The 24,240-nt window shown below is 43.9% G+C and overlaps 1 protein-coding gene across 2 annotated transcripts in view; it reads left to right on the forward strand.

Annotated features, from left to right (window-relative positions):
* The first annotated feature begins 1,239 nt into the window (after positions 1-1,239).
* LOC139472414 (general transcription factor 3C polypeptide 2-like) overlaps positions 1,240-24,240 on the forward strand; it is a 28,721-nt gene continuing 5,720 nt past the window's right edge. Inside the window, exons 1-17 of one of the 2 annotated variants that reach the window (XM_071254892.1) lie at positions 1,240-1,308; positions 3,039-3,159; positions 3,701-4,965; positions 5,492-5,581; positions 6,783-6,932; positions 7,991-8,187; positions 8,613-8,824; positions 9,687-9,852; positions 11,796-11,908; positions 13,004-13,190; positions 13,606-13,729; positions 18,748-18,812; positions 19,084-19,217; positions 19,709-19,783; positions 19,971-20,283; positions 21,005-21,101; positions 21,800-21,931. In XM_071254892.1, the coding sequence (XP_071110993.1) occupies positions 3,096-3,159; positions 3,701-4,965; positions 5,492-5,581; positions 6,783-6,932; positions 7,991-8,187; positions 8,613-8,824; positions 9,687-9,852; positions 11,796-11,908; positions 13,004-13,190; positions 13,606-13,729; positions 18,748-18,812; positions 19,084-19,217; positions 19,709-19,783; positions 19,971-20,283; positions 21,005-21,101; positions 21,800-21,931 (3,384 nt within the window). In that variant the 5' untranslated portion in view covers positions 1,240-1,308; positions 3,039-3,095. The remainder of the gene's footprint in view (positions 1,309-3,038; positions 3,160-3,700; positions 4,966-5,491; positions 5,582-6,782; positions 6,933-7,990; positions 8,188-8,612; positions 8,825-9,686; positions 9,853-11,795; positions 11,909-13,003; positions 13,191-13,605; positions 13,730-18,747; positions 18,813-19,083; positions 19,218-19,708; positions 19,784-19,970; positions 20,284-21,004; positions 21,102-21,799; positions 21,932-24,240) is intronic. The other variant, XM_071254900.1, reaches the window with a different exon arrangement.

The raw sequence follows: 24,240 nt of genomic DNA on the forward strand, positions 1-24,240 counted from the left end.
AATAGTAAAATAAACCCAACAGATTGGTAAACTATTTTCCTAAACACACTTATTAGTGACCTTCAAATGTTTAACGCGGAAAAGAGATATAAACATGTATAACAAACTGGAATGAGCGTTAAATTTTCCGTACACTTGCACAAACGACAGTGAAAATAAATGTGCTGTAAACTTTTAATAACGTTTGAACATTTATATATTAGAGTCTTTATTTTCTTGGTAACAAAAAATATTTGAGAAAAGGTGTCACTATCTATGTCATTGACGCATATATTCTAATCGTCATCGTGATTCATATGTCCGAATGTTACATAAGCTATGAGAAACGTTAGATATAATTTAGAAGTTTCCGTTGTTTCATTTCCATTTTAAGTTAATGCTATAGACCTTAATCTTACAAACAATATGTAAAGAATGTGTTCATTTACACTACCGTCTGAAAAAAAAATATTCGTAAAACAAGTAATTGAAAGAGTGAGTAGGTCTGGTTTGGCCCCTTTCAACAGTATTTCAGTCATATCACGGCGGGTCAGCTTGATGTTGGAGCTCGAAGTGATGCAGGTCTCAGACACTGACCACTTTGGTGAAACCCACGAACATGGATATGGTGCTGACTAGCCTAGAAACATAATCGGAGTGAACCAGGATTCGAACCCACAATCGTAGGTTTCTCGCGTGTCCATGGCCTTTGATGTTCATTGTTATTATTACTCGTGAAATGTACATTTTACCGTATAAATTTCGTTGAAAATAATATCACGCTAAATTAGTTGTGCCATCCAACTGACATATCTATGTATTCCTGACGATACCGTTCGTAAACTGTCGACCAAAAACATCAACCACACTTGATACATACGTTAATGAAATTATGATGATTTTATGGAACGAAATTGTTGGCAGTTGGGGTAGAGCTATGCAGTCAATATGCTGAGCCTCAATGTTCAATATTACTGAATAGTATTATATATTTTCTTTAAACATGTAAACATCAAGAAAATTATATCAGAGCGCAATGCAATTCAACCTAAACTTATCTAAGATGAAAGTATAAAACTCTATTTTTTAACATTGTGACACATTTTATTCATTACGTCAACCGAGTCATCTGGAGCGCTTCCCCCAACTGCCTTAACTGCGTCCACATGGAGTCTATTTGATATGTTAAACTATTCGAACCAGTTTGAGGGAAATAGTATATTGTTAGTTCTCGCTAAACCCGCGTGATTTTCCCGCACCTGCGAGACAGTTTTGGAGGGTTTTGTGTATTTGGCGAAGTCTGTGGGTTCTTGGTTCGAATCCCGAGAAGTATGCTATTTTACACATCGACTTTAACTTTTACTTGTTGAGTGTACCCTTTATTCGTCTTCTAACTTGACAGTCACAGTCTATGGCATGTTGTTAGCAAAATATATGCCCTGATCGAAGACATCATATCAGGATCTCTAGCACTGTACTAAATTTTTGACATTTTGGCGAATTTAAATTTTTCTTACCACCAAAAATGTAAACTTGCTGTTTGAAAATAGTGAAACAATTTATTTTCCAAATGGTATGTATATTTCTGCAAGAGTTTTATTTCGTAATAAGTTATTATGATGTCATGATAGATCTAGATGAATGTTTCACTTATTTTATTAGATAAGAAATATAATTTTTTTAGATGCTTTTACTGTTAAATCTTTTTAGTTATTTTGTGATAATAACTTCAAAGTTAAATGTTTTAGAATTACCTGTGTCAAATAATTTGTATAAATAGGATATTGTTCTACCAACAGTGACATAATCATATAATAAATAATACTTTTCATTCAACATAATAAACAATGGCACTAAAATTGATAAGCATGATAATTTGTACTATAAACAAATTGTTACCTAAGGGTGTCTTTGTTTGTTTTGGCAGTATTTGAATATATTTCATTCAAGGCATGTCACCCAAACTAATTTGTACATCTGTGTGAATATCGAAAATATAATTTGTACATACGTATATACATTATCAAACTAAATATGTTACTTGTGAAATTTATATTATGCAAATATATTCAAACTGACTTGAACAGAATTGATGAGACGGTTGCTACATGTAACATGAAGTAATCAATTGAAGCATGTTGGTAATGCCTACAAATATGTTTCCTCTCTTTATGTATAGTTTCTCATGTTTGGAACAAATTATTTTGTTTAATGAGTTAAACCATTATGACATAAACTAATGTCTATATTTGGCAATGTTTGGAGTTACTTTATTAAAAGTTTCCCTCTGCCGACAGTACATTTTTAGATAGAATTATGACAATGGAAAATTTAGTTGGTGATGGTTATCATATTTACCCTGTTAATAGGGCTATCTACATTCATAGTATTCATTTGGATATATATTAATTGAAAAAGGATAAAAAAATAAGGCAGCTAAAGTTCTGTTGACAATTTGCAGGAATAATGTTGTATGGGGATGTCACGATTCACCAATACATTGATGCATCAATAACATCCTCAAACGTAACAATAAACGATACACACTTACCTGTTTCGATTCATATTTTAATCCCCTATCATTTCACACATTGACCTATGTTGATTCCTATTTAAGTTATTTGATATCGGGTGCATGTCTGAAGTGTTTTGCAAGCAGGGAATTTGCTATTGTATTTAATGATAGAAAATACTTATGTTGCCACTCCATTTTTATCTGAAATACATTATTGATTGAAATGAGACATTGTTTTTTCAAATATGAGATGAGATATTCAGGAAGTTTTATACCTTTTTAATGGTATTTATGCCTTATGAAATATAACAAATTTACTCCAAATTGCCACAAATTATGTATCACGATACATATCGTGTTGGGAGATAGTCATATCGTGACATGCCTAATGTTGTATACCTATTTGAAAGTAAGGTATATGAACCAATCATATGGTTACAAACAGAAGCACTGTTATTTGTGTTTTCTTTGTACTTGGATTGGAAATTAGATACAAAGGCACCTTTTGGTACATAGTTGTTGAAATGTATTTCTCATATTATAGTTTCAACACAAGACAAGTGATTGAGTGCAGTGAACATGTTCCTATAGAAGCATCACAATGGTTCGAAGGACCCCGAGATCAGGGAAGAATAAAAAGGACACATCAGCAGAAATAAATGAAGGTAAATTCGTATCAATCATACCAGTCTGGGAATGAGCACTGTACAGTCTGTGCCAATATCCTCACAGTCTACTTGACAGAAATTGTCTATTGGCATCATTTTGTATAGACTGTAAGTCGTTAAAATATGGCCTATTATTACTTGAGCATATGACCTGAATGTTATTACGTTTGGGCTTCGGACCTGTGGCTGAAGTCTCAGACTGTATCATTTTGTCTTGTCTTGATATATTGCTAAAACAGATTGAGGCTGTAACATGATGACTATTATGAACATGATCATCATGATGTGGAGCGACCCATACTTGTCATATCCAGGGATGAGAATCTTCTGGGAATTTCCACGATTTTAGTGACCACAAATTTGTTAAAATCTGATGGCTTCCCCCTTAAACACCCCCAGATTATGGACCACACTCCTTTCCAAAGATGTTTCAGCTGAAAAGGAAAATATCCATTCTCATCCCTGTATATTTTGTGTGTACATATGATTTGAAGTTGTTTTTAGTGATTTTAATTTTTTCTGTAAAATATACTTTCAGATTCTTTTGAAAAAGCTAAAAAGGGGAAACAAACATCCTCCAAGGGTAGTGGACCAAAGCCCAGGAGAAGTGCTGAAGTTTCCATATCACCAATTAAAAGTCCTGCAGCTGAAAAGGATGAAGAATTGATTGAGAGTGAGGCTCCAGATGAAAATGAGGCTGATTCACCACAAAGAGATGGTGGTCCTTCAAAGGAGGACCTTCTTTCCTCTCTTGCTCTTTCAGACAAGAAAAAACTGAAAGCAAAAGAGGATGAAGAAAAGCAGCTCCCCAAAATACGCTCTTCCAAGAGAACACGTATGCCCAATGTCAGACTGGAAGACCAGGAAAAGAGCGAGGATTCTAATAATAAGAAGAAAAGTGTGAAGAAAGATGGAATTAACTCAGCTGGAAAAGACAAAAGCAGTCCCAGTGTTAAAAAAACAGAACTGTCAGGTAGTCCGAAACCTGCATATATCAGTGACTTTGATGATGGTGCTGGTGAGGAGTCGGTGAAGAATAAATCCAAGGAACAACAATCAAAAGATGAGTCTTTGAATGACAAGAACAACCATGACAGAGAGGACGTGACACCAAAGTTAAAGAAACGAAAAGGCAAAGAAACTAAAAAACAATCTAAAACAAAGGGAGACAACTCTATTGAAGTGCAGGATACCAGTGTAAATGATTCAAATACTGTGAATACTTCAAGAGGAAAATTAAAAGGAATTGTTGACAAGGAAAAGGAAGAAGATTCATTGGATGAATCATTTGATGCAACAACGTTGCCCACATCAACTCCATTACCAAGTCGAGGTCGAGGTCGGGGCCGAGGTCGGCCAAGGGGCAGTAGAGGAAGAGGTAGAGGTAGAGGTAGAGGTGCTTATCAGAGAGAGAAAGGTGATGATGAAAATAATTCTTCTCGACATAGCATCTCTGTAGATGGGGACAATAGTATATCCTCCAGAACAAGCTCAAGGAAAAGAAAAGCGAAGAAATATTGTGATGACATTGAGTTAGGTTCAGACATTACAAGTGACAGTGATGGTAGTGATGATGATAAGGAGGAGGAGGAGGACAATAAGAAAAAGAAAACTAAAAGAAGAAAGGTTAATGTAAGTGATGAGGACAGTACAAGCGAGGTTTCGACCGTGGGACGCAAACCCAAGGGCAGAGGGAAGAAGAGAAGTTTGGATGAATCTTGTGAACTGGAATATACCCCTGTGGCTAAAAGAGGCAGACCAAGGAAAACACCTACCATTCAAATAAAATCTCCAGAAATTGTGGTAAGCCAGATCATCTTGTTTAAGCTCATCTTTGTTGATATTCAAAGAGTTGGGAAAACAGCTGAATTGTCTCTCTTAGTATATCTTGTGTCTGAAGAAATCAACAATTTCCGGCAATACTTTGTGTTGATGTCTGTGTAACTATGATAATCACATTACAAAATTGCAGAATTGGATATATTTTATGAACAAGCCACATTTGGGGTGAACATGGTGAATGGGTTGAGTGAATATGCTGAGGAGCATTTGAACAGTGTTTAAACAATGTCCATGCATTATTTACCCAGTTATCATGGTTACTGTATCAATCACCTTGAATTCACAAGAAGCACATCCTGGTGCAACTAGGGGACACAACTGTGCACAGTAAATTGTGGTGCCTCAGGCCACTGGGCCACCTGTGCTTATGCAGCCCCTGGGTTTGTTGATGAAAACTGAAATATGGATTTATTATGATAATCATGATAATAGATTGTTCCTGATTTAATCATGTTTATGATAATGTGAATATTGATGTGTTTGTCAGCAGGCATCCACTTTGTGTACAAGATGCGACAAGGATCTTATAACTCTGGCAGGACTCAAGTTCCACCTCATGACAGAACACCAGGCACTGGTAGGGTCTTAAGTTTAATCTGAGATCAATTCTAAGAAAAACGTTTTCTATGTATTTTTATCTGTTTGATTAAACTAGTCTCACCTCATCTAATATACATGATATAGGGCAATATTTGTTAACTTGAATGTGTACAATGATCATGATGATGTAAAAGTTTGTTAGTTTAACACTTTTAAAGATGTTAAACTTTTACTACTTGCACTGTATATCTATGTTATAGTTGATTTCTATTGACAGTCATCATATTCATAATTTTGATGATGACTTTTAATATACAGAATGCAAGCCCCAAATATTATTATAGATAAAAGCTGTCAGCATGGTCAGCAAGAGATTTTTTTTTTGAAATGTAAGCATAATTCTTTAATTGTTTAGCATAACATATTCATGGTGTTGATCAATTACAAGAAAGTTCTTTACTTTTCTCTGAAATATTACATTCACCATGTGTTCACTACTTACAAGATTGTTTTTGATAATATTTTAAAAAATCAGGTTAGTTTGACTGTGAAATAATAAAAAGGGCAGCTCAGGTAATCATGGTACTTACTTTTGAACGACCTGGTTGGGACCCTGGGTCAGAAGTCGACCCTAGCAACCTGTGCCGGTCGTAAGAGGTGACCGATGGATTGGATGGTCAGCTCGGTGACTTTGTTGATTGCATGTCGTTGTACCCCGATGACATCGATCTTTGCTCACAATGTTGTCTGGTCCATACTTGATTATTTACAGATTGCCATCACATAGCTGGAATTTTGCTGAGTGTGACATTATACAACTGACAAAACCAAACTTTTGGAACAGTTTTTAGTGCACCATCAATGGTAAAAGCACATGAGATGTGTCTTTTACTGATCACCTGTGAAGATCGGAATTAGCAGTGGTTAGAATAGGTCTTCAGCAACCCATGGTTGCCATAAAAGGCGACTATGGTGGTTGTAAGAGGTGACTAATGGGATCAGGTGGTTAAGTTAGCTGACTTGGTTGATGCATGTCATTGTATCCCAATTGTGTAGATCGATGCTCATGATCTCAATCACAAAATTTTCTGGTCCAGCCTGGATTATTTACAAACCGACGTCATATAGCTGGAATATTGCTGAGTGTGGTGCTAAACAGCAAACAAATTTTTGACTGATATAGGCTTTGCATGGGAAGGAAATATTTTCCAGTCTTGTACATATTGTATCTACTTCAGTGGGCCAAGGATTGCCCTGAAGGAAAGACGGACATCGCGGCGCTGAAGAGGATCATGAAGGCCCAGGGGAAGCTGGTGTGTCAGAAGTGTAGGAAGGAGCTGCGGCACTACCACTACTACGTCCACCACATCCAGTGGTGTGGCCGGGAGGTGATACGGCCAGCCTTTACTTTTAAATGTACCGTATTCGATGTAATAGGCGCCCAGGGCGCTCTCAGAATTAGAAATAGGGGGCTCTTATTAGAATATTATTTTGATGGAAAAAAGAGAGTTGAAAGATAAATTTAGTGATTTATGCTGACACACTGAAATGTTTTTATGCGACAGATACATATTTCCAGAATTTAATTGCCCATAATTAAGAATGCATATAACACACGAGTGCGTATTATACACGAATAAATAAGTCTTGTGTACATTGATCAATAGGTAGGAGTGCTAATTGGGATTGTTCACTAGCCAATATATTAGCAAATATCGCCGTGGGCGCTTATTAGAGCGGGGTGCTTATTACGTCGAATATGGTATTTGTTTATCAGACACATATAACTATGCTCAAATATTTTCAACTTATATGTTTATATATATATTTTAAAGAAAAAACTCACCTGAGTGTCTTTTGATATGAAATAAATAAAGACCCATCAATAAAATGTTAAAGATAGCAGGCTTTTTAAGGAGTTTTGAACTTTTATGGACAAGTGTTGATATATTTCATATCAAAAGGCACAGATTTGAGATTCTAATTATCGTCCCAAATCATTCTTAACCTTTTCTGTTTGTAAACATTAATAACCAGCATGATCAGTATGTTTAAGAGCAGAGACATAAGTGATTTATTTGATTATGATGTCACAATTATCTGAAGAGCATTGTGCTGCAATTTCATTGTAGCGATATTTAATTTACGATGATAAATGTAGTATTTACCAGTTGAGTGAACAGAAAAGAGAAACATGATAAAGTATGCCTTTACATAACACAAAGTTACAGGCTAAACTGAAATAGCTTCAAAAGCGAAGATATATACTGAAACACTATGACATATCTACAGTGGCATTGTGTTTGATTATCTCATGCCTAAATACCCAGAACAATCTGATTTAATTTTGTGGCCATTGTTCCAGATATAACAAAAAGTTGATCATGTGTTTTCAAAGTGTGTCAGTATATATTGTCAGTGCATGATGTTAGCGGTGTTGTCCCAGGAGGAGCGCACAGTGTGCGAGGTGTGTGGCCGGTCCCAGAAGTCTATGTGGTACCACGCCCACCTGGTGTATCACAAGAAGAGGGACAATGATGAGGAGAAGTTCAAGGTGCAGGAAGAGAAGGACCAAAAAGAAAAAGAAGAAGGGGGTGAAGATCTCAACAAGCTGGGGAAGAAGAAAAGAAAATCAGCCAAAAAGTGGGTTCAAGCCGGTGATTTCAGTTTAATGTTTTTCTACTTTGCGTTGATAAATGTCATCAACTGAAGGCAGGTATAAATCTGGGGTGGGGCCTTGTGCTTTTAGCCCTAAATTTGAAATAAAGGCCCACATTTTCAAATACTATGGGGCATTAACATTGTTTTGTATGGGTGTACCTCTGGAATATTTGAAATTTTCACACAAAGGGCCCATGTAAAAAAATTCCTTGAGTGAACCCTGTGAAGGTGTTGAGCAAAGACTGAAAGAGATTGGTTTGGGCAACTGACCTCCTTTGGTGGTCAATTCTTCTGGCCATTGGTATGGACTTCTAAAGTGGCCACAGTTTGTTGAGATGACAACGTGGATCAGTGCCAACTGTGATGTATTTTGAGCATTGCTGAAGCCCACCTACCTTCATTCACAGGGCCATGCAGACCCTGGCTGAGATCGGAGCAGACGAGAAGAAGACATCTCGGTCTGGTCGGAGGAAGGGGGACTCAGAAGATGACTACAGTGGAGCAGAAGACAGCGATGTTGACAAAGACTTTCAAGGCAGCGGTGACGAAGAAGAAGAAGATGATGATGACGCTGATCATGAAATTGAGGATAATGAGGGTGTTACAACCAAGGATAAAGGTGAGCTGGTTGCAGTCAATATTTGTTCATTTTATGTTAGGGGCGGTCGGGTAGCCTAGTGGTTAAAGCGTTCGCTAGTCACACTGAAGACCCGGGTTCGATTCCCGACATTGGCACAATGTGTGAAGCCCATTTCTGGTGTCCCCCGCCGTGATATTGCTGGAATATTGCTAAAAGCGGCGTAAAACCATACTCACTCACTCACTCACTCATTTTATGTTAATGTAGTTTTGTCCACATTCAACTATTACCATTAAAGTTTTCTCCAGTGTCTCCAGTACCTCATGTCTATGTGAGCAAGGGGACAGGGGTGGCCAAGTCCGAGGCACCACAATTCGCTGTGCAGACTTGCGTCCCTTGGTCATTCCAGAAACTTTTGATCATGGGTTTAAATGCCAGTTAACCCCGATTATGTTTCTAGGTTTGTCAGCGCCATACCCATGCTCGTGGGTTTCACCAAAGTGGTACATGTCTGAGACCCACATCCCTTCGGGCATTAAATTAAACTCACTATATGAGCAAACTAACTGTGGAACAGTAGGTTATAATGTGAGATGTGGCTGATTGTGTTGATCATTGCTATCAACCATTGATGCACTGATACACATCATGACCTGCATGTTGTTCTAGGATACTGTACTGAACAAGAAGTAAGGCATCATGAGTATATTTGGAGATATCTTTTTGTAGTGAGGACACAATTTCATTGGTATATCCCCCTAAATATGCATGATCCCAAACTTTTTTATTCAATATATATGTTTCTGCCCATGAGTTTTATGTCTGGAACTTCACTTGTGCTGAGAACAGAGAAAATATTTTTTGTCATTTGGTGAATTGATTTTTTGTTTTATCATTTCAGTGAAAATGAAGAAATCCTACAGAAGCTATACAACAAACAGTCCTTACTTCAGTGATCATCCGGACTTCTTCCTTGAAATACTGGCAGCCAAGGAACAAGAAGACAACAATGTCCTCTTCCCAAAGTTGATACCCAGAAACAACAACTGGAAGGAGTTGCCGACAGAGTAGGTGTACAATGGAATAGCACGGGTGTACCGTATTTCCTCAATTAAACCCAAGGCTGGGTAGTTTTTGTGCAAGGAATTCTCCCCATTAATATCTTTGTGATTAAATGCCCGAGGTAAAGAGTGTCTGAAGTACATATGCACCAGGGCGTTTAATCAAGGAAATATGGTATAGACTAATGCCTATGGTGGGTCTCCCATCTGAGGCCCTGTGGGTAGTCAAGGTCAGGATAGCCCCCCATGTCTGTCATAAGAGCCGACTAAAATAGTAAAATGTGGATTGGGTGGTCATTTTCTTATTGTGTCTCACCGTTACCTGATCGGATACAATGTTGCTGATCCTCAAAGTCACTGTTTGCCTGTGCGCGAACCACGAAGCGAATTTAGTGCTGTAACTATTGTAAGCCAGTGTTACAATCACCTTAGCGCTTAGAGGGCTTTGTGGAATGGCTCTCTGGTCCAGACTTGTAAGGGAAGCATATATTGGATCAGGTGGTCAGGCTCGATGACTTGGTTGTTTCATTGTCCTCGTACCGAGCCTGTGTCAGGCATTGCTCAGGACATCAACTGTCCACACCCAATTATTTGTAGGGGTGACTATTAAGGCATTTTTGACTATTGCGATACTATTGCGATACTATTGCGATAGTTAAAACAACTATTGCGATACTATTGCGATAGTGGCCCTACTATTGCGATAGTTTTCACTTGCAATTATAGCGGGCTTAAGCAGCATATATTTCAGCATTTTGACTGACACCATCAAATTAATTATAACTTTCTGATACTATTTGTAAAGAAAAAACAGGAAATGAAGAGAAAACAAGTTCAAATTGACCTCTGAAAAAAAATTTGATACAAATATCTGGGTGCCGTCTTGTCAAGTGGTCGGTCAGATTAGTAGTATTTCCTGAATACTTTAGAATTATCCGACAGATTCTACAACTTACTTTTTGCTTGTCTGTCTCGTTTTGCATTTTGACAAAGCCAAAATGGTCCCATACCCACGATTTGCCTGCCTTATTGGCGACAATTTTAAACTGACATGTGGCGTCCGCCATCTTGTCAATGTTGCCTAGCGATGAGTAGCTAAGGGACATAACTCTAAATCAAGCAGACAAAGTAGTGCAATCCAAATGAAAGCACGACAGAGGTAAGACGATCATAGGAGTTGTTTCTATGTTTTTTAAGAAAGTAAATGTACCAAACAAATTAACTATCAAAACTATCGATAGGTAGACAAACTATTGCCAATAGTATCGATTGTTTCAAGTTGCAATTGATAGTGTAATATCGTGAGACAATCAATCGCAATCAATCGATAGGTCGATGTATCGTTACACCACTAATTATTTCTAAACTGCAGTGATATGGCAGGAGTATTGCTGACTGTGGTGTTAAACAACATATTGTGCACCTTTCTCAAATCTGTCAGTTTGTGGCAGAAATGTACCATACCATTGTCATATAATGTCAAGGTCAAGATAGTATTTTAGAATTGGTCCCAAACAACTTAGGCTTGTCATAACAGACGATTGAATGGACGGGGTTGTAAGACTCGGTGACTTTGTTGATTGAATGCCATTGTACCCAAACGATGTGGAATGTTGCTTTTAATATCAATAACTGGATTGTCTGGTCCAGCTTTGATTATTTAAATATTTTAATTGATTATTTGTATTAGCTGGAAAATGAACCCAAGATACTAGGTTTCTGGTGCATCTAAGGGATGCAACTCTGCACAGCAAATTGCATCGCCTTATGGGACGTGGCCATGCATGCCCCCCGAAACTGCACTGAAGTGCACATATGTGTACCGACCTGTAGACTATTGCATAAGAAGAATAGTGCTGACAGAACTTTGATGTAATGGAATGACGGGAAGTTAACACAAGTATTTGTGATTTAAAAATGGAAGCATTGTATGAATATGTTCTTTTCAGGGAAGCCGGAAGTTACATGACGGATAGGAATAGTCATCCATTTGTTGTGAAACGTGGCAATGATAAAAACGATGCCAAACAACTGAGAATCTCCGAATGCATCACATCCACAGGTAATAGTTGTCAGATGTCAACAGCTCTTCTGGAACCACATCATCAATGCCTCACAGTCTTGTATACACTTCGTTTCTCCATGAGCAACATAGCGTGCACCATTGGAAGCATGTACATGTACATATCCATGATGGCATGACAAGTGTTCTTCAAATTGGACCACGATTTAGTCATGTTGGATGTACCCTACAGGGTCCTGTACCTGCGATCTTAAAGCCATGACTATTGTGAAAGTATGTTAAGGTATGGGAGTTACGATCACGTTAACACTAGTTTTGCTTTGTGGAACGGGGCCCAGGGTGCCATTGTACAAAGCAATGTTATTGCTAAGGTGATCGTAACTCTCATACTTTGACATAGACTTAAGACAGTCGTAGCGCTATGGTTGTTTTGTACAACGGCAACCAGGAATATAAGTTGGAATAATTGGGTGATAAGTAGTTGGCTTTTACCCTGTTGTGACCTTCGTTAAATGAATTGCCACGTGGACTTTTATGTGATCATTTTGATTTAGACTGTTGCTTGGAGACTGGAGTGGCCTGTGCCTGTTGTGCACTGGGTACACTGTGCAAGAGAGTTAACTGGCTATTAAAGTCCAGTTTCGCCCCTTGCCGAACCAGGCTGTATTTATTGAGTTATATTTTGGCTTCACTAACAAGTCTATGCATAGTCCAATCCAAATCATGTAAAAAAATCAACATCCAGTATGTAAACTGCCGTGCAGTCTTCGGTTGAGTGCAGAATTTGCATAGCATGTGTACAGTCAACTGATATTTTTCCAAATCTCTTCATGTTTTTTCACATGATTTTATGTAAAGTAAGACCCGTTTTATTACAATATAGATCTTTTACACGAAGTAAGACCCATTTTATTACAATATAGATCTTGATATCAATCAGATCGTCTTCACTGGGTGCCGCAATTGTGTTTGAGGCAAATACAAGTGATATGAGAGGTGGAATCTGATTGGTCAATAGGAGGGACATACAAGGGAGATAACTCGTAATAGCCACTGGTGGTGCTACGATCGAAAAGAGAAATTCCGCGATAAGAATCATTTCAAGTTTGACGTGGCCTGTTGTTCCCTTTGTAGGTCACTCAACCTGCTACACAGGGTACTCCGTGTGGGGCCTGGCCTGGTGCCCTGTACCATTCAAGAAAACAGCCAATCAAATTGCAGCAGTGTCTTGTAACTTGACATCGGATCACGCAACAAATAAGACGTTCAGTGAACCCGCAGTTGTACAAATCTGGGACTTCGGAGAGTTAACCTGCAACAAGTGAGTTTGGCTTGATGGGAAGTATTGACTGTATGGCACATGGGGACACAGATTGATAGTGGCCTGAAGTGTTGCAATTCGCTGATAGGATCTGCTGGTCTTGGGTTTGTCCTGTTTAAGATCCGTACTTTGTCAACACAAATTCTGTGGATTTTACCAAACTGTGAACGTCTTCAGGCAAATTCTTGATTATTTACAGGCTGTCGTCATATAGCTGGAATTTTGCTGAGTGAGGTGTTAAACAACAAAAAACAAGCAATATTATATCATGTAAACAACAAGCAAACAAGCAATCTAATACTATATAAACAACATTAAGTTCAAAGCATCATTAAGTGAAGTGAACTCACTCACCTAACTCCCTTCTCCTGACCTGAGGGGCAGAACTGTAGTTTCCTTTGTGTCTGTATTCCAGTGGTTCGACTCCCGATCCCAAACTTGCATTCAGTATTGGCCATGACTATGGGAGTGTGTGGCAGGTGTGTTGGTGTCCTAAAGGGGTCTGGGAGGAACCCGTCGTCACGCTGGACAATACAAAGGTAAGGGGTACGCAATGCAGGACCCATAAAGATCCAGGTCAGACTGGGTCTTCAGCAACCCATGCTTGCCATAAAGGTGACTATGCTTGTCGTAAGGGGCAACTAGCGGGATTGGGTGGTCAGGCTCACTGACATGGTTGATGCATGTCATCGTATGCCACTTGTGGGGATTGATGCTCATGATGTCAATCACTGCATTATCTTGTCCAGACTCGATTATTAACAAACCATCGTCACAAAGCTTGAATATTGGTGAGTGTTGTGATAAACAACAAACAAACAAAATAATGAAAGGTAGTACACAGGTGAGGGGTACAGAGTCTGTGGCAGGTGTGCCCTAGAGGGGGGTGGGAGATATACAGGTGAGAGGTACAGTCTGTGGCAGGTGTGCCCTAGAGGGGGGTGGGAGATGCACAGGTGAGGGGCACAGTCTGTGGCAGATATGCCCTAGAGTTGACTGGGGCATACACAGGTGAGGGGTACAGAGTCAGTGGCAGGTGTGCCCAAGAAAGTGGGTGGGAGATATACAGGTGAGGGGTACAGTCTGTGGCAGGTGTGCCCTAGAGGGGGGTTGGGAGATACACAGGTGAGGGGTACGGAGTCTGTGGCAGGTGTGCCCTAGAGGGTGGGTGGGAGATATACAGGTGAGGGGTACAGAGTCTGTGGCAGGTGTGCCCTAGAGGGGGGTGGAAGATGCACAGGTGAGGGGTACAGTCAGTGGCAGGTGTTCCCTAGAGGGGGCAGGGAGATACACAGGTGAGGGGTACAGTCTGTGGCAGGTTTGCCCTAGAGGGGGTTGGGAGATATACAGGTGAGGGGTACAGAGTCTGTGGCAGGTGTGCCCTAGTGGTGACTGGGAGATACACAGGTGAGGGGTACAGTCTGTGGCAGGTTTGCCCTAGAGGGGGGTGGGAGATATACAGGTGAGGGGTACAGTCTGTGGCAGGTTTGCCCTAGAGGGGGGTGGGAGATGCACAGGTGAGGGGTACAGTCTGGCAGGTGTGCCCTAGAGGGGGGTGGGAGATGCACAGGTGAGGGGTACAGAGTCTGTGGCAGGTTTGCCCTAGAGGGGGGTGGGAGATATACAGGTGAGAGGTACAGTCTGTGGCAGGTTTGCCCTAGAGGGGGATGGGAGATATACAGGTGAGAGGTACAGTCTGTGGCAGGTGTGCCCTAGAGGGGGGTGGGAGATACACAGGTGAGGGGTACAGTCTGTGGCAGATGTGCCCTAGAGGTGACTGGGAGATATACAGGTGAGGGGTACAGTCTGTGGCAGGTTTGCCCTAGAGGGGGGTGGGAGATACACAGGTGAGGGGTACAGTCTGTGGCAGGTGTGCCCTAGAGGGGGGTGGGATATATACAGGTGAGGGGTACAGAGTCTGTGGCAGGTGTGCCCTTAAAGGGGATGGGGGAGGGGGAGTGGGAGATACACAGGTGAGGGGTACAGTCAGTGGCAGGTTTGCCCTAGAGGGGGGTGGGATATGCACAGGTGAGGGGTACAGTCAGTGGCAGGTTTGCCCTAGAGGGGGGTGGGATATGCACAGGTGAGGGGTACAGTCAGTGGCAGGTGTGCCCTAGAGGGGGGTGGGAGATACATAGGTGAGAGGTACAGTCTGTGGCAGGTGTGCCCTAGAGGGGGTTGGAGATATACTGGTGAGGGGTACAGAGTCTGTGGCAGGTTTTCCCTAGGGGGGGCAGGGAGATACACAGGTGAGGGGTACAGAGTCTGTGGCAGGTGTGCCCTTAAAGGGGATGGGGGAGGGGGAGTGGGAGATACACAGGTGAGGGGTACAGTCAGTGGCAGGTTTGCCCTAGAGGGGGGTGGGATATGCACAGGTGAGGGGTACAGTCAGTGGCAGGTTTGCCCTAGAGGGGGTTGGGAGATATACAGGTGAGGGGTACAGTCTGTGGCAGGTTTGCCCTAGAGGGGGTTGGGAGATACACAGGTGAGGGGTACAGTCTGTGGCAGATGTGCCCTAGAGGTGACTGGGAGATATACAGGTGAGGGGTACAGTCTGTGGCAGGTTTGCCCTAGAGGGGGGTGGGAGATACACAGGTGAGGGGTACAGTCTGTGGCAGGTGTGCCCTAGAGGGGGGTGGGATATATACAGGTGAGGGGTACAGAGTCTGTGGCAGGTGTGCCCTTAAAGGGGATGGGGGAGGGGGAGTGGGAGATACACAGGTGAGGGGTACAGTCTGTGGCAGGTGTGCCCTAGAGGGTGGGTGGGAGATATACAGGTGAGGGGTACAGAGTCTGTGGCAGGTGTGCCCTAGAGGGGGGTGGAAGATGCACAGGTGAGGGGTACAGTCAGTGGCAGGTGTTCCCTAGAGGGGGCAGGGAGATACACAGGTGAGGGGTACAGTCTGTGGCAGGTTTGCCCTAGAGGGGGTTGGGAGATATACAGGTGAGGGGTACAGAGTCTGTGGCAGGTGTGCCCTAGTGGTGACTGGGAGATACACAGGTGAGGGGTACAGTCTGTGGCAGGTTTGCCCTAGAGGGGGGTGGGAGATATACAGGTGAGGGGTACAGTCTGTGGCAGGTTTGCCCTAGAGGGGGGTGGGAGATGCACAGGTGAGGGGTACAGTCTGGCAGGTGTGCCCTAGAGGGGGGTGGGAGATGCACAGGTGAGGGGTACAGAGTCTGTGGCAGGTTTGCCCTAGAGGGGGGTGGGAGATATACAGGTGAGAGGTACAGTCTGTGGCAGGTTTGCCCTAGAGGGGGATGGGAGATATACAGGTGAGAGGTACAGTCTGTGGCAGGTGTGCCCTAGAGGGGGGTGGGAGATACACAGGTGAGGGGTACAGTCTGTGGCAGATGTGCCCTAGAGGTGACTGGGAGATATACAGGTGAGGGGTACAGTCTGTGGCAGGTTTGCCCTAGAGGGGGGTGGGAGATACACAGGTGAGGGGTACAGTCTGTGGCAGGTGTGCCCTAGAGGGGGGTGGGATATATACAGGTGAGGGGTACAGAGTCTGTGGCAGGTGTGCCCTTAAAGGGGATGGGGGAGGGGGAGTGGGAGATACACAGGTGAGGGGTACAGTCAGTGGCAGGTTTGCCCTAGAGGGGGGTGGGATATGCACAGGTGAGGGGTACAGTCAGTGGCAGGTTTGCCCTAGAGGGGGGTGGGATATGCACAGGTGAGGGGTACAGTCAGTGGCAGGTGTGCCCTAGAGGGGGGTGGGAGATACATAGGTGAGAGGTACAGTCTGTGGCAGGTGTGCCCTAGAGGGGGTTGGAGATATACTGGTGAGGGGTACAGAGTCTGTGGCAGGTTTTCCCTAGGGGGGGCAGGGAGATACACAGGTGAGGGGTACAGAGTCTGTGGCAGGTGTGCCCTTAAAGGGGATGGGGGAGGGGGAGTGGGAGATACACAGGTGAGGGGTACAGTCAGTGGCAGGTTTGCCCTAGAGGGGGGTGGGATATGCACAGGTGAGGGGTACAGTCAGTGGCAGGTTTGCCCTAGAGGGGGTTGGGAGATATACAGGTGAGGGGTACAGTCAGTGGCAGGTTTGCCCTAGAGGGGGTTGGGAGATATACAGGTGAGGGGTACAGTCAGTGGCAGGTTTGCCCTAGAGGGGGCAGGGAGATGCACAGGTGAGGGGTACAGTCTGGCAGGTGTGCCCTAGAGGGGGGTGGGAGATGCACAGGTGAGGGGTACAGAGTCTGTGGCAGGTTTGCCCTAGAGGGGGGTGGGAGATATACAGGTGAGAGGTACAGTCTGTGGCAGGTTTGCCCTAGAGGGGGATGGGAGATATACAGGTGAGAGGTACAGTCTGTGGCAGGTGTGCCCTAGAGGGGGGTGGGAGATACACAGGTGAGGGGTACAGTCTGTGGCAGATGTGCCCTAGAGGTGACTGGGAGATATACAGGTGAGGGGTACAGTCTGTGGCAGGTTTGCCCTAGAGGGGGGTGGGAGATACACAGGTGAGGGGTACAGTCTGTGGCAGGTGTGCCCTAGAGGGGGGTGGGATATATACAGGTGAGGGGTACAGAGTCTGTGGCAGGTGTGCCCTTAAAGGGGATGGGGGAGGGGGAGTGGGAGATACACAGGTGAGGGGTACAGTCAGTGGCAGGTTTGCCCTAGAGGGGGGTGGGATATGCACAGGTGAGGGGTACAGTCAGTGGCAGGTTTGCCCTAGAGGGGGGTGGGATATGCACAGGTGAGGGGTACAGTCAGTGGCAGGTGTGCCCTAGAGGGGGGTGGGAGATACATAGGTGAGAGGTACAGTCTGTGGCAGGTGTGCCCTAGAGGGGGTTGGAGATATACTGGTGAGGGGTACAGAGTCTGTGGCAGGTTTTCCCTAGGGGGGGCAGGGAGATACACAGGTGAGGGGTACAGAGTCTGTGGCAGGTGTGCCCTTAAAGGGGATGGGGGAGGGGGAGTGGGAGATACACAGGTGAGGGGTACAGTCAGTGGCAGGTTTGCCCTAGAGGGGGGTGGGATATGCACAGGTGAGGGGTACAGTCAGTGGCAGGTTTGCCCTAGAGGGGGTTGGGAGATATACAGGTGAGGGGTACAGTCAGTGGCAGGTTTGCCCTAGAGGGGGTTGGGAGATATACAGGTGAGGGGTACAGTCAGTGGCAGGTTTGCCCTAGAGGGGGTTGGGAGATATACAGGTGAGGGGTACAGTCAGTGGCAGGTTTGCCCTAGAGGGGGATGGGGGAGATACACAGGTGAGGGGTACAGAGTCTGTGGCAGGTTTGAGGGGAACACACATAGACTCTGGATCACCAGCTGTCTATTGGTTGTCGTGGGGCAACTGAACTGTATGGTCAGGTTAAGGTGGCTTGGTGTATTGTGTGTCGTCATACTCAACAGTGAGGAAATTGCTCATAGTTTCAACAATTTGTTAATTACTTCCACATTACAACAAAAAACATACGACAGTGAGTCTTGTCAGTGACGTGTGGGACGATGATGAATAGTTTAGCTGAAATACAATTAGTTCCCATGTTTTACAAAATCTGATCCCTTTGTCTGCACATGCGTGTGATCATGATAATCCATTGTTCCCAGGAGGATTTCCCCAGGCTGGGCCTACTGGCGCTGGGTTGTTCTGATGGAACCGTCAGAATCTTCAGGTATTGATTCTACTACATGTATTAACTTCAGGATCAGTACACAGTTTAGTGATAGCTAATTTCTAATTTCAGAATAACTGTCAAATCTCATTTCCAATATTCATTTTACAATTTATGAGATATGTAGTTTGAATACAAACATAAGCCAGTTTTTATGATCATGGTATTTTGTCACCAGGAATTTGGTAAAATGCTCATTAATGTCATTGAATTAGCAGTTATGATTCTTGTTAATATTTGATTTCACAAACAACATCTGTTTGTATTACAGTATTCCGCATCCACAATTCTTGGCAGCTACAAGTGATGTGTACTTCCCTACAGAAGAACAGATACAAAGGGAGAGAACTCCTCCTGTCTACAAGGCTCAACCTTGCCTCACACTAACAAGCAGACCCAACTCAGGTATTGACTCTACTATTGTTATATTTGTCAGGATACCAAGCATCAAATTTTGGCAATATAAAACAAAGGGAATTATTACAATTATGGAAAGTTTAATTTCAAAGAACCCACAACATGCACAAGGGGAAATTAATCCATCATCATAGATGTCAACCCCTGGATGTCTAAATGAGTGAGAAGCCAGGGTGCATGGGCCGTAAGCCCCGCTAGGAAGGCGAAGAGGGGGCGAGGTGCCCCCCCCCCCCCCCTGCAAAAACCGTTTTTTGAATGATTTTTGTCGCCGTGTTGGTTGCAATCAAAGAGAAAAGCGTTTCAAAATATTTTTATCTACATTTTAGATGAATGCCTGAGAATTTCTCAACCTTGCGTGTGAGCGTGACAGGTGATAAATGCGTGAGACTCACGCGAGATGCGTGAGAGTTGTCAGGTATGCATCATCTTATAAATTGCTGACTTGTAGCATGTTTCCTACTTTCTCCTGTATGTGGCAGACACCGGCAGCTGTTTGTGCGTTGACTGGCAGAAGGCAGGAGGCAGTCAGTACATCCTGGCAGGCTACTCACAAGGTAGGTCAGTAGGCAGCACCAGACTGGAGATACACAAACTGTTGCTTTCTATATATATGCAGTTTGATTAATAGTTAACAGAAAAACTTAAGAGGTGCTATATTTTTGCAGCTTTCAGAGAATTCGATTTACTTTTGTATTTGAAATGTTTATTTGCGAAGTTTGTTATGTCTGTGTGTTTTCCCAGGATGTGTCCAGGTCTATGACCTCATCACAACTTCTCCCCTACTGAGAGTGCTGAACAACACAGTGGAGAGTATCTTCCCTTCTCGTGCCTTCCCTGCTCACCTCCGAGCCGTCACAGGGTGCTCATGGAGTGAAACGGTCCCGTCCTGTTTTTCAACCGCTGGTCGAGACAAGGTGGTGATGTTCTGGGATATGAACAATCCCAATCGACCATACGACAAGTGGTTGTCATCCGACATGGGCATGCTGACTAGTATCAAGTGGGCGAGCAGAGTGTACAACGGAGTGGTCACCGCGCAGGACGACTGCCTCCAGTAAGTAGGAGACCCGTGAAGATCCAGGGTAGAATACGTCTTCAGCTACACATGCTTGCCATAACTGGTGACTATGCTTGTAAGAGGTGACTAACGGGATCCGGTGGTCAGGCTCTTTGACTTGGATGATGCTTGTCATCGATCCCAATTGCGTAGATCGATGTTCATGATATCAACTACTGATTGTCTGGTCCAGATTCGATTATTTACAGACCGCCGTCATATAGCTGGAATATTTCTGAGTGTGGCGTTAAACAACAAACAAACAAAGTAAGAAGGAGCTGGATCAGTACAACTGCTGTGATATCTTGTTAGTATGGACGTCTCTGTTCCTGGTACATTGTCTTCACCATTTGCTTATTATCAAATGCGGACCTGAAAGTTAAAAGCTTGTAAACAGGCATTACTCAGGAGTGTCATTTCTGTTATAATTTTGTGTCTAAATTCAATAGAGTGAGTGAGTTGCTTATACACCGTTTTTAGCAATATTCCAGCATTACCAGAAATGAGCTTCACACATTGTACCCATGCCTGGAATCGAATCTGGGCCTTCAACGTGACAGAAAACGCTTTAACAACTAGGCAATTTAAGGTGTCTTTTGTGGCAAGTATTGGGTAAGGGACACCAGTTCACTGACTTGAGATGGGCTGTGGAGTGAAGGTATCGATGTCTTTGTTGCAGCAAATGTGTATAAGTGTAACTATGGATCCTCTCTTGCAGCTTGGCTCACAACACATCCTATTACCAGGAAACTGGCTTCAGTGGCCTCCATGGCTTCTTCGACAAGGCGCTGTGTGTCCACAACTCAGTGGTGTGGGTCAGTAGCAAGCTTGCCATTTCTCTGTACATCTGTTATAATCCTGTCTTACTATCTTGACTAAAACTATTACCAGTTAGCTAATCCTGTGTGGGCAAATTTCGTATCTAAGACCCACTTTGCTGTACAGAGTTGTGTCCCTTGGCATGTCAGGATCAGCTGAACACATGTTCCCATGTTTGCCCTGATTATGATCCTTGCCTTGATTATGATCCTTGCCTGTGCTTGTGAGTTTTGCTAAAGCGATAAATGTCTACGACTGTGTTAGTATGAATTTCCTCCACATTAAGCTGACATGCCGAGATATAGCTGGAACATTGTCAAAGCAGCAAAACTGAGGCAGTGTATCTGTGTAGTTGAAGTCATCATTTTCTGCTTTATTGACAACTGATTGTTTTCATATGACTAAATTTAATCTGATATGGCTGGTGGGTATTCCAACACACAGCCTACGAATGTCAGTGTTCTTAACTTGTTTTGAGTAGTATACATGATGTAATCAGACATACAAAGTGATGTTTGAACAACAAACTTGCTTGGATTGCCGCTTCCCTGACCCCCTTTACCATAAAACTCCACAACTGCTGTAAATTTGAAATAGTTGTCTTTCTCTTAACTATAGTAACTGTGTGTTATTGGTTGTTGTTTCACTTTTGTCTCCTCAAAGCCTGATATTAATCGATTGTTTCTCCCTGTAGGATGTGACGTACTCACCCCACTTCAATGTGCTGCTGTCGTGTGATGGTAGCGGTTGTGTCGTGGCTGTGAAGACTGTCGACCTGCGGATTCCGTCTTCTAAGTTCACCAAGGGAACCCCCAGAAGTAAAGCGGTAATACACTGGACCCTTGTTAACGCTTTGTACACGGTGGTTGGTGGGGGTAATACACTGGACCCTTGTTAACGCTTTGTACACGGTGGTTGGTGGGGGTAGCCTACACTGGACCCTTGTTAACGCTTTGTACCCGGTGGTTGGTGGGGGTAATACACTGGACCCTTGTTAACGCTCTGTACCCGGTGGCTGGTGGGGGTAATACACTGGACCCTTGTTAACGCTTTGTACCCGGTGGTTGGTGGGGGTAGCCTACACTGGACCCTTGTTAACTCTTTGTACCCGGTGGTTGGTGGGGGTAATACACTGGACCCTTGTTAACTCTTTGTACCCGGTGGTTGGTGGTGGTAGCCTACACTGGCCCCTTGTTAACGCTTTGTACCTGGTGGTTGGTGGGGGTAGCCTACACTGGCCCCTTGTTAACGCTTTGTACCTGGTGGTTGGTGGGGGTAACCTACACTGGCCCCTTGTTAACTCTTTGTACCCGGTGGTTGGTGGGGGTAGCCTACACTGGACCCTTGTTAACTCTTTGTACCCGGTGGTTGGTGGGGGTAACCTACACTGGCCCCTTGTTAACTCTTTGTACCCGGTGGTTGGTGGGGGTAGCCTACACTGGACCCTTGTTAACTCTTTGTACCCGGTGGTTGGTGGGGGTAACCTACGCTGGACCCTTGTTAACTCTTTGTACCCGGTGGTTGGTGGGGGTAGCCTACACTGGACCCTTGTTAACTCTTTGTACCCGGTGGTTGGTGGGGGTAACCTACACTGGACCCTTGTTAACTCTTTGTACCCGGTGGTTGGTGGGGGTAACCTACACTGGACCCTTGTTAACGCTTTGTACCTGGTGGTTGGTGGGGGTAACACACTGGACCCTTGTTAACTCTTTGTACCCGGTGGTTGGTGGGGGTAACCTACACTGGACCCTTGTTAACGCTTTGTACCCGGTGGATGGTGGGGGTAACCTACACTGGACCCTTGTTGACGCTTTGTACCCGGTGGTTGGTGGGGGTAACCTACACTGGACCCTTGTTAACTCTTTGTACCTGGTGGTTGGTGGGGGTAACCTACACTGGACCCTTGTTAACTCTTTGTACCTGGTGGTTGGTGGGGGTAGCCTACACTGGACCCTTGTTAACTCTTTGTACCCGGTGGTTGGTGGGGGTAGCCTACACTGGACCCTTGTTAACTCTTTGTACCTGGTGGTTGGTGGGGGTAGCCTACACTGGACCCTTGTTAACTCTTTGTACCCGGTGGTTGGTGGGGGTAGCCTACACTGGACCCTTGTTAACTCTTTGTACCCGGTGGTTGGTGGGGGTAACCTACACTGGACCCTTGTTAACTCTTTGTACCCGGTGGATGGTGGGGGTAACCTACACTGGACCCTTGTTAACTCTTTGTACCCGGTGGTTGGTGGGGGTAGCCTACACTGGACCCTTGTTAACTCTTTGTACCCGGTGGTTGGTGGGGGTAACCTACACTGAACCCTTGTTAACTCTTTGTACCTGGTGGTTGGTGGGGGTAGCCTACACTGAACCCTTGTTAACTCTTTGTACCCGGTGGTTGGTGGGGGTAGCCTACACTGAACCCTTGTTAACTCTTTGTACCTGGTGGTTGGTGGGGGTAACCTACACTGAACCCTTGTTAACTCTTTGTACCTGGTGGTTGGTGGGGGTAGCCTACACTGAACCCTTGTTAACTCTTTGTACCCGGTGGTTGGTGGGGGTAACCTACACTGAACCCTTGTTAACTCTTTGTACCCGGTGGTTGGTGGGGGTAGCCTACACTGGACCCTTGTTAACTCTTTGTACCCGGTGGTTGGTGGGGGTAACCTACACTGGACCCTTGTTAACTCTTTGTACCCGGTGGTTGGTGGGGGTAACCTACACTGGACCCTTGTTAACTCTTTGTACCTGGTGGTTGGTGGGGGTAACCTACACTGAACCCTTGTTAACTCTTTGTACCTGGTGGTTGGTGGGGGTAACCTACACTGAACCCTTGTTAACGCTTTGTACCTGGTGGTTGGTGGGGGTAACCTAGCATATGATTCCCCACACGAATGCAGTATGGTGTTCCTAGTAGTGTAGACGATGGGGGTACGACGCCATTCCACATTAAATAATATCATGATTCGACAAGACGCTAACCTTTGCACAAAAATTATGTGGTACCGCAGTAAGTGGTCATTTTGCTTAGCAGTTGCTACATTTTGCTAAACAGTTTGGCAACTACTTAGCAAATTTAATGCTTCTGTGGTACCACATAATTTTTGTGCAAAGGTGAGCGTCTTGCCACATCATGATAAATTTTAT

This window comes from Haliotis cracherodii, unplaced genomic scaffold (genome assembly GCF_022045235.1).
Source record: "Haliotis cracherodii isolate W230 unplaced genomic scaffold, xgHalCrac1.p SCAF_1, whole genome shotgun sequence".
Lineage (NCBI taxonomy): Eukaryota > Metazoa > Mollusca > Gastropoda > Lepetellida > Haliotidae > Haliotis > Haliotis cracherodii.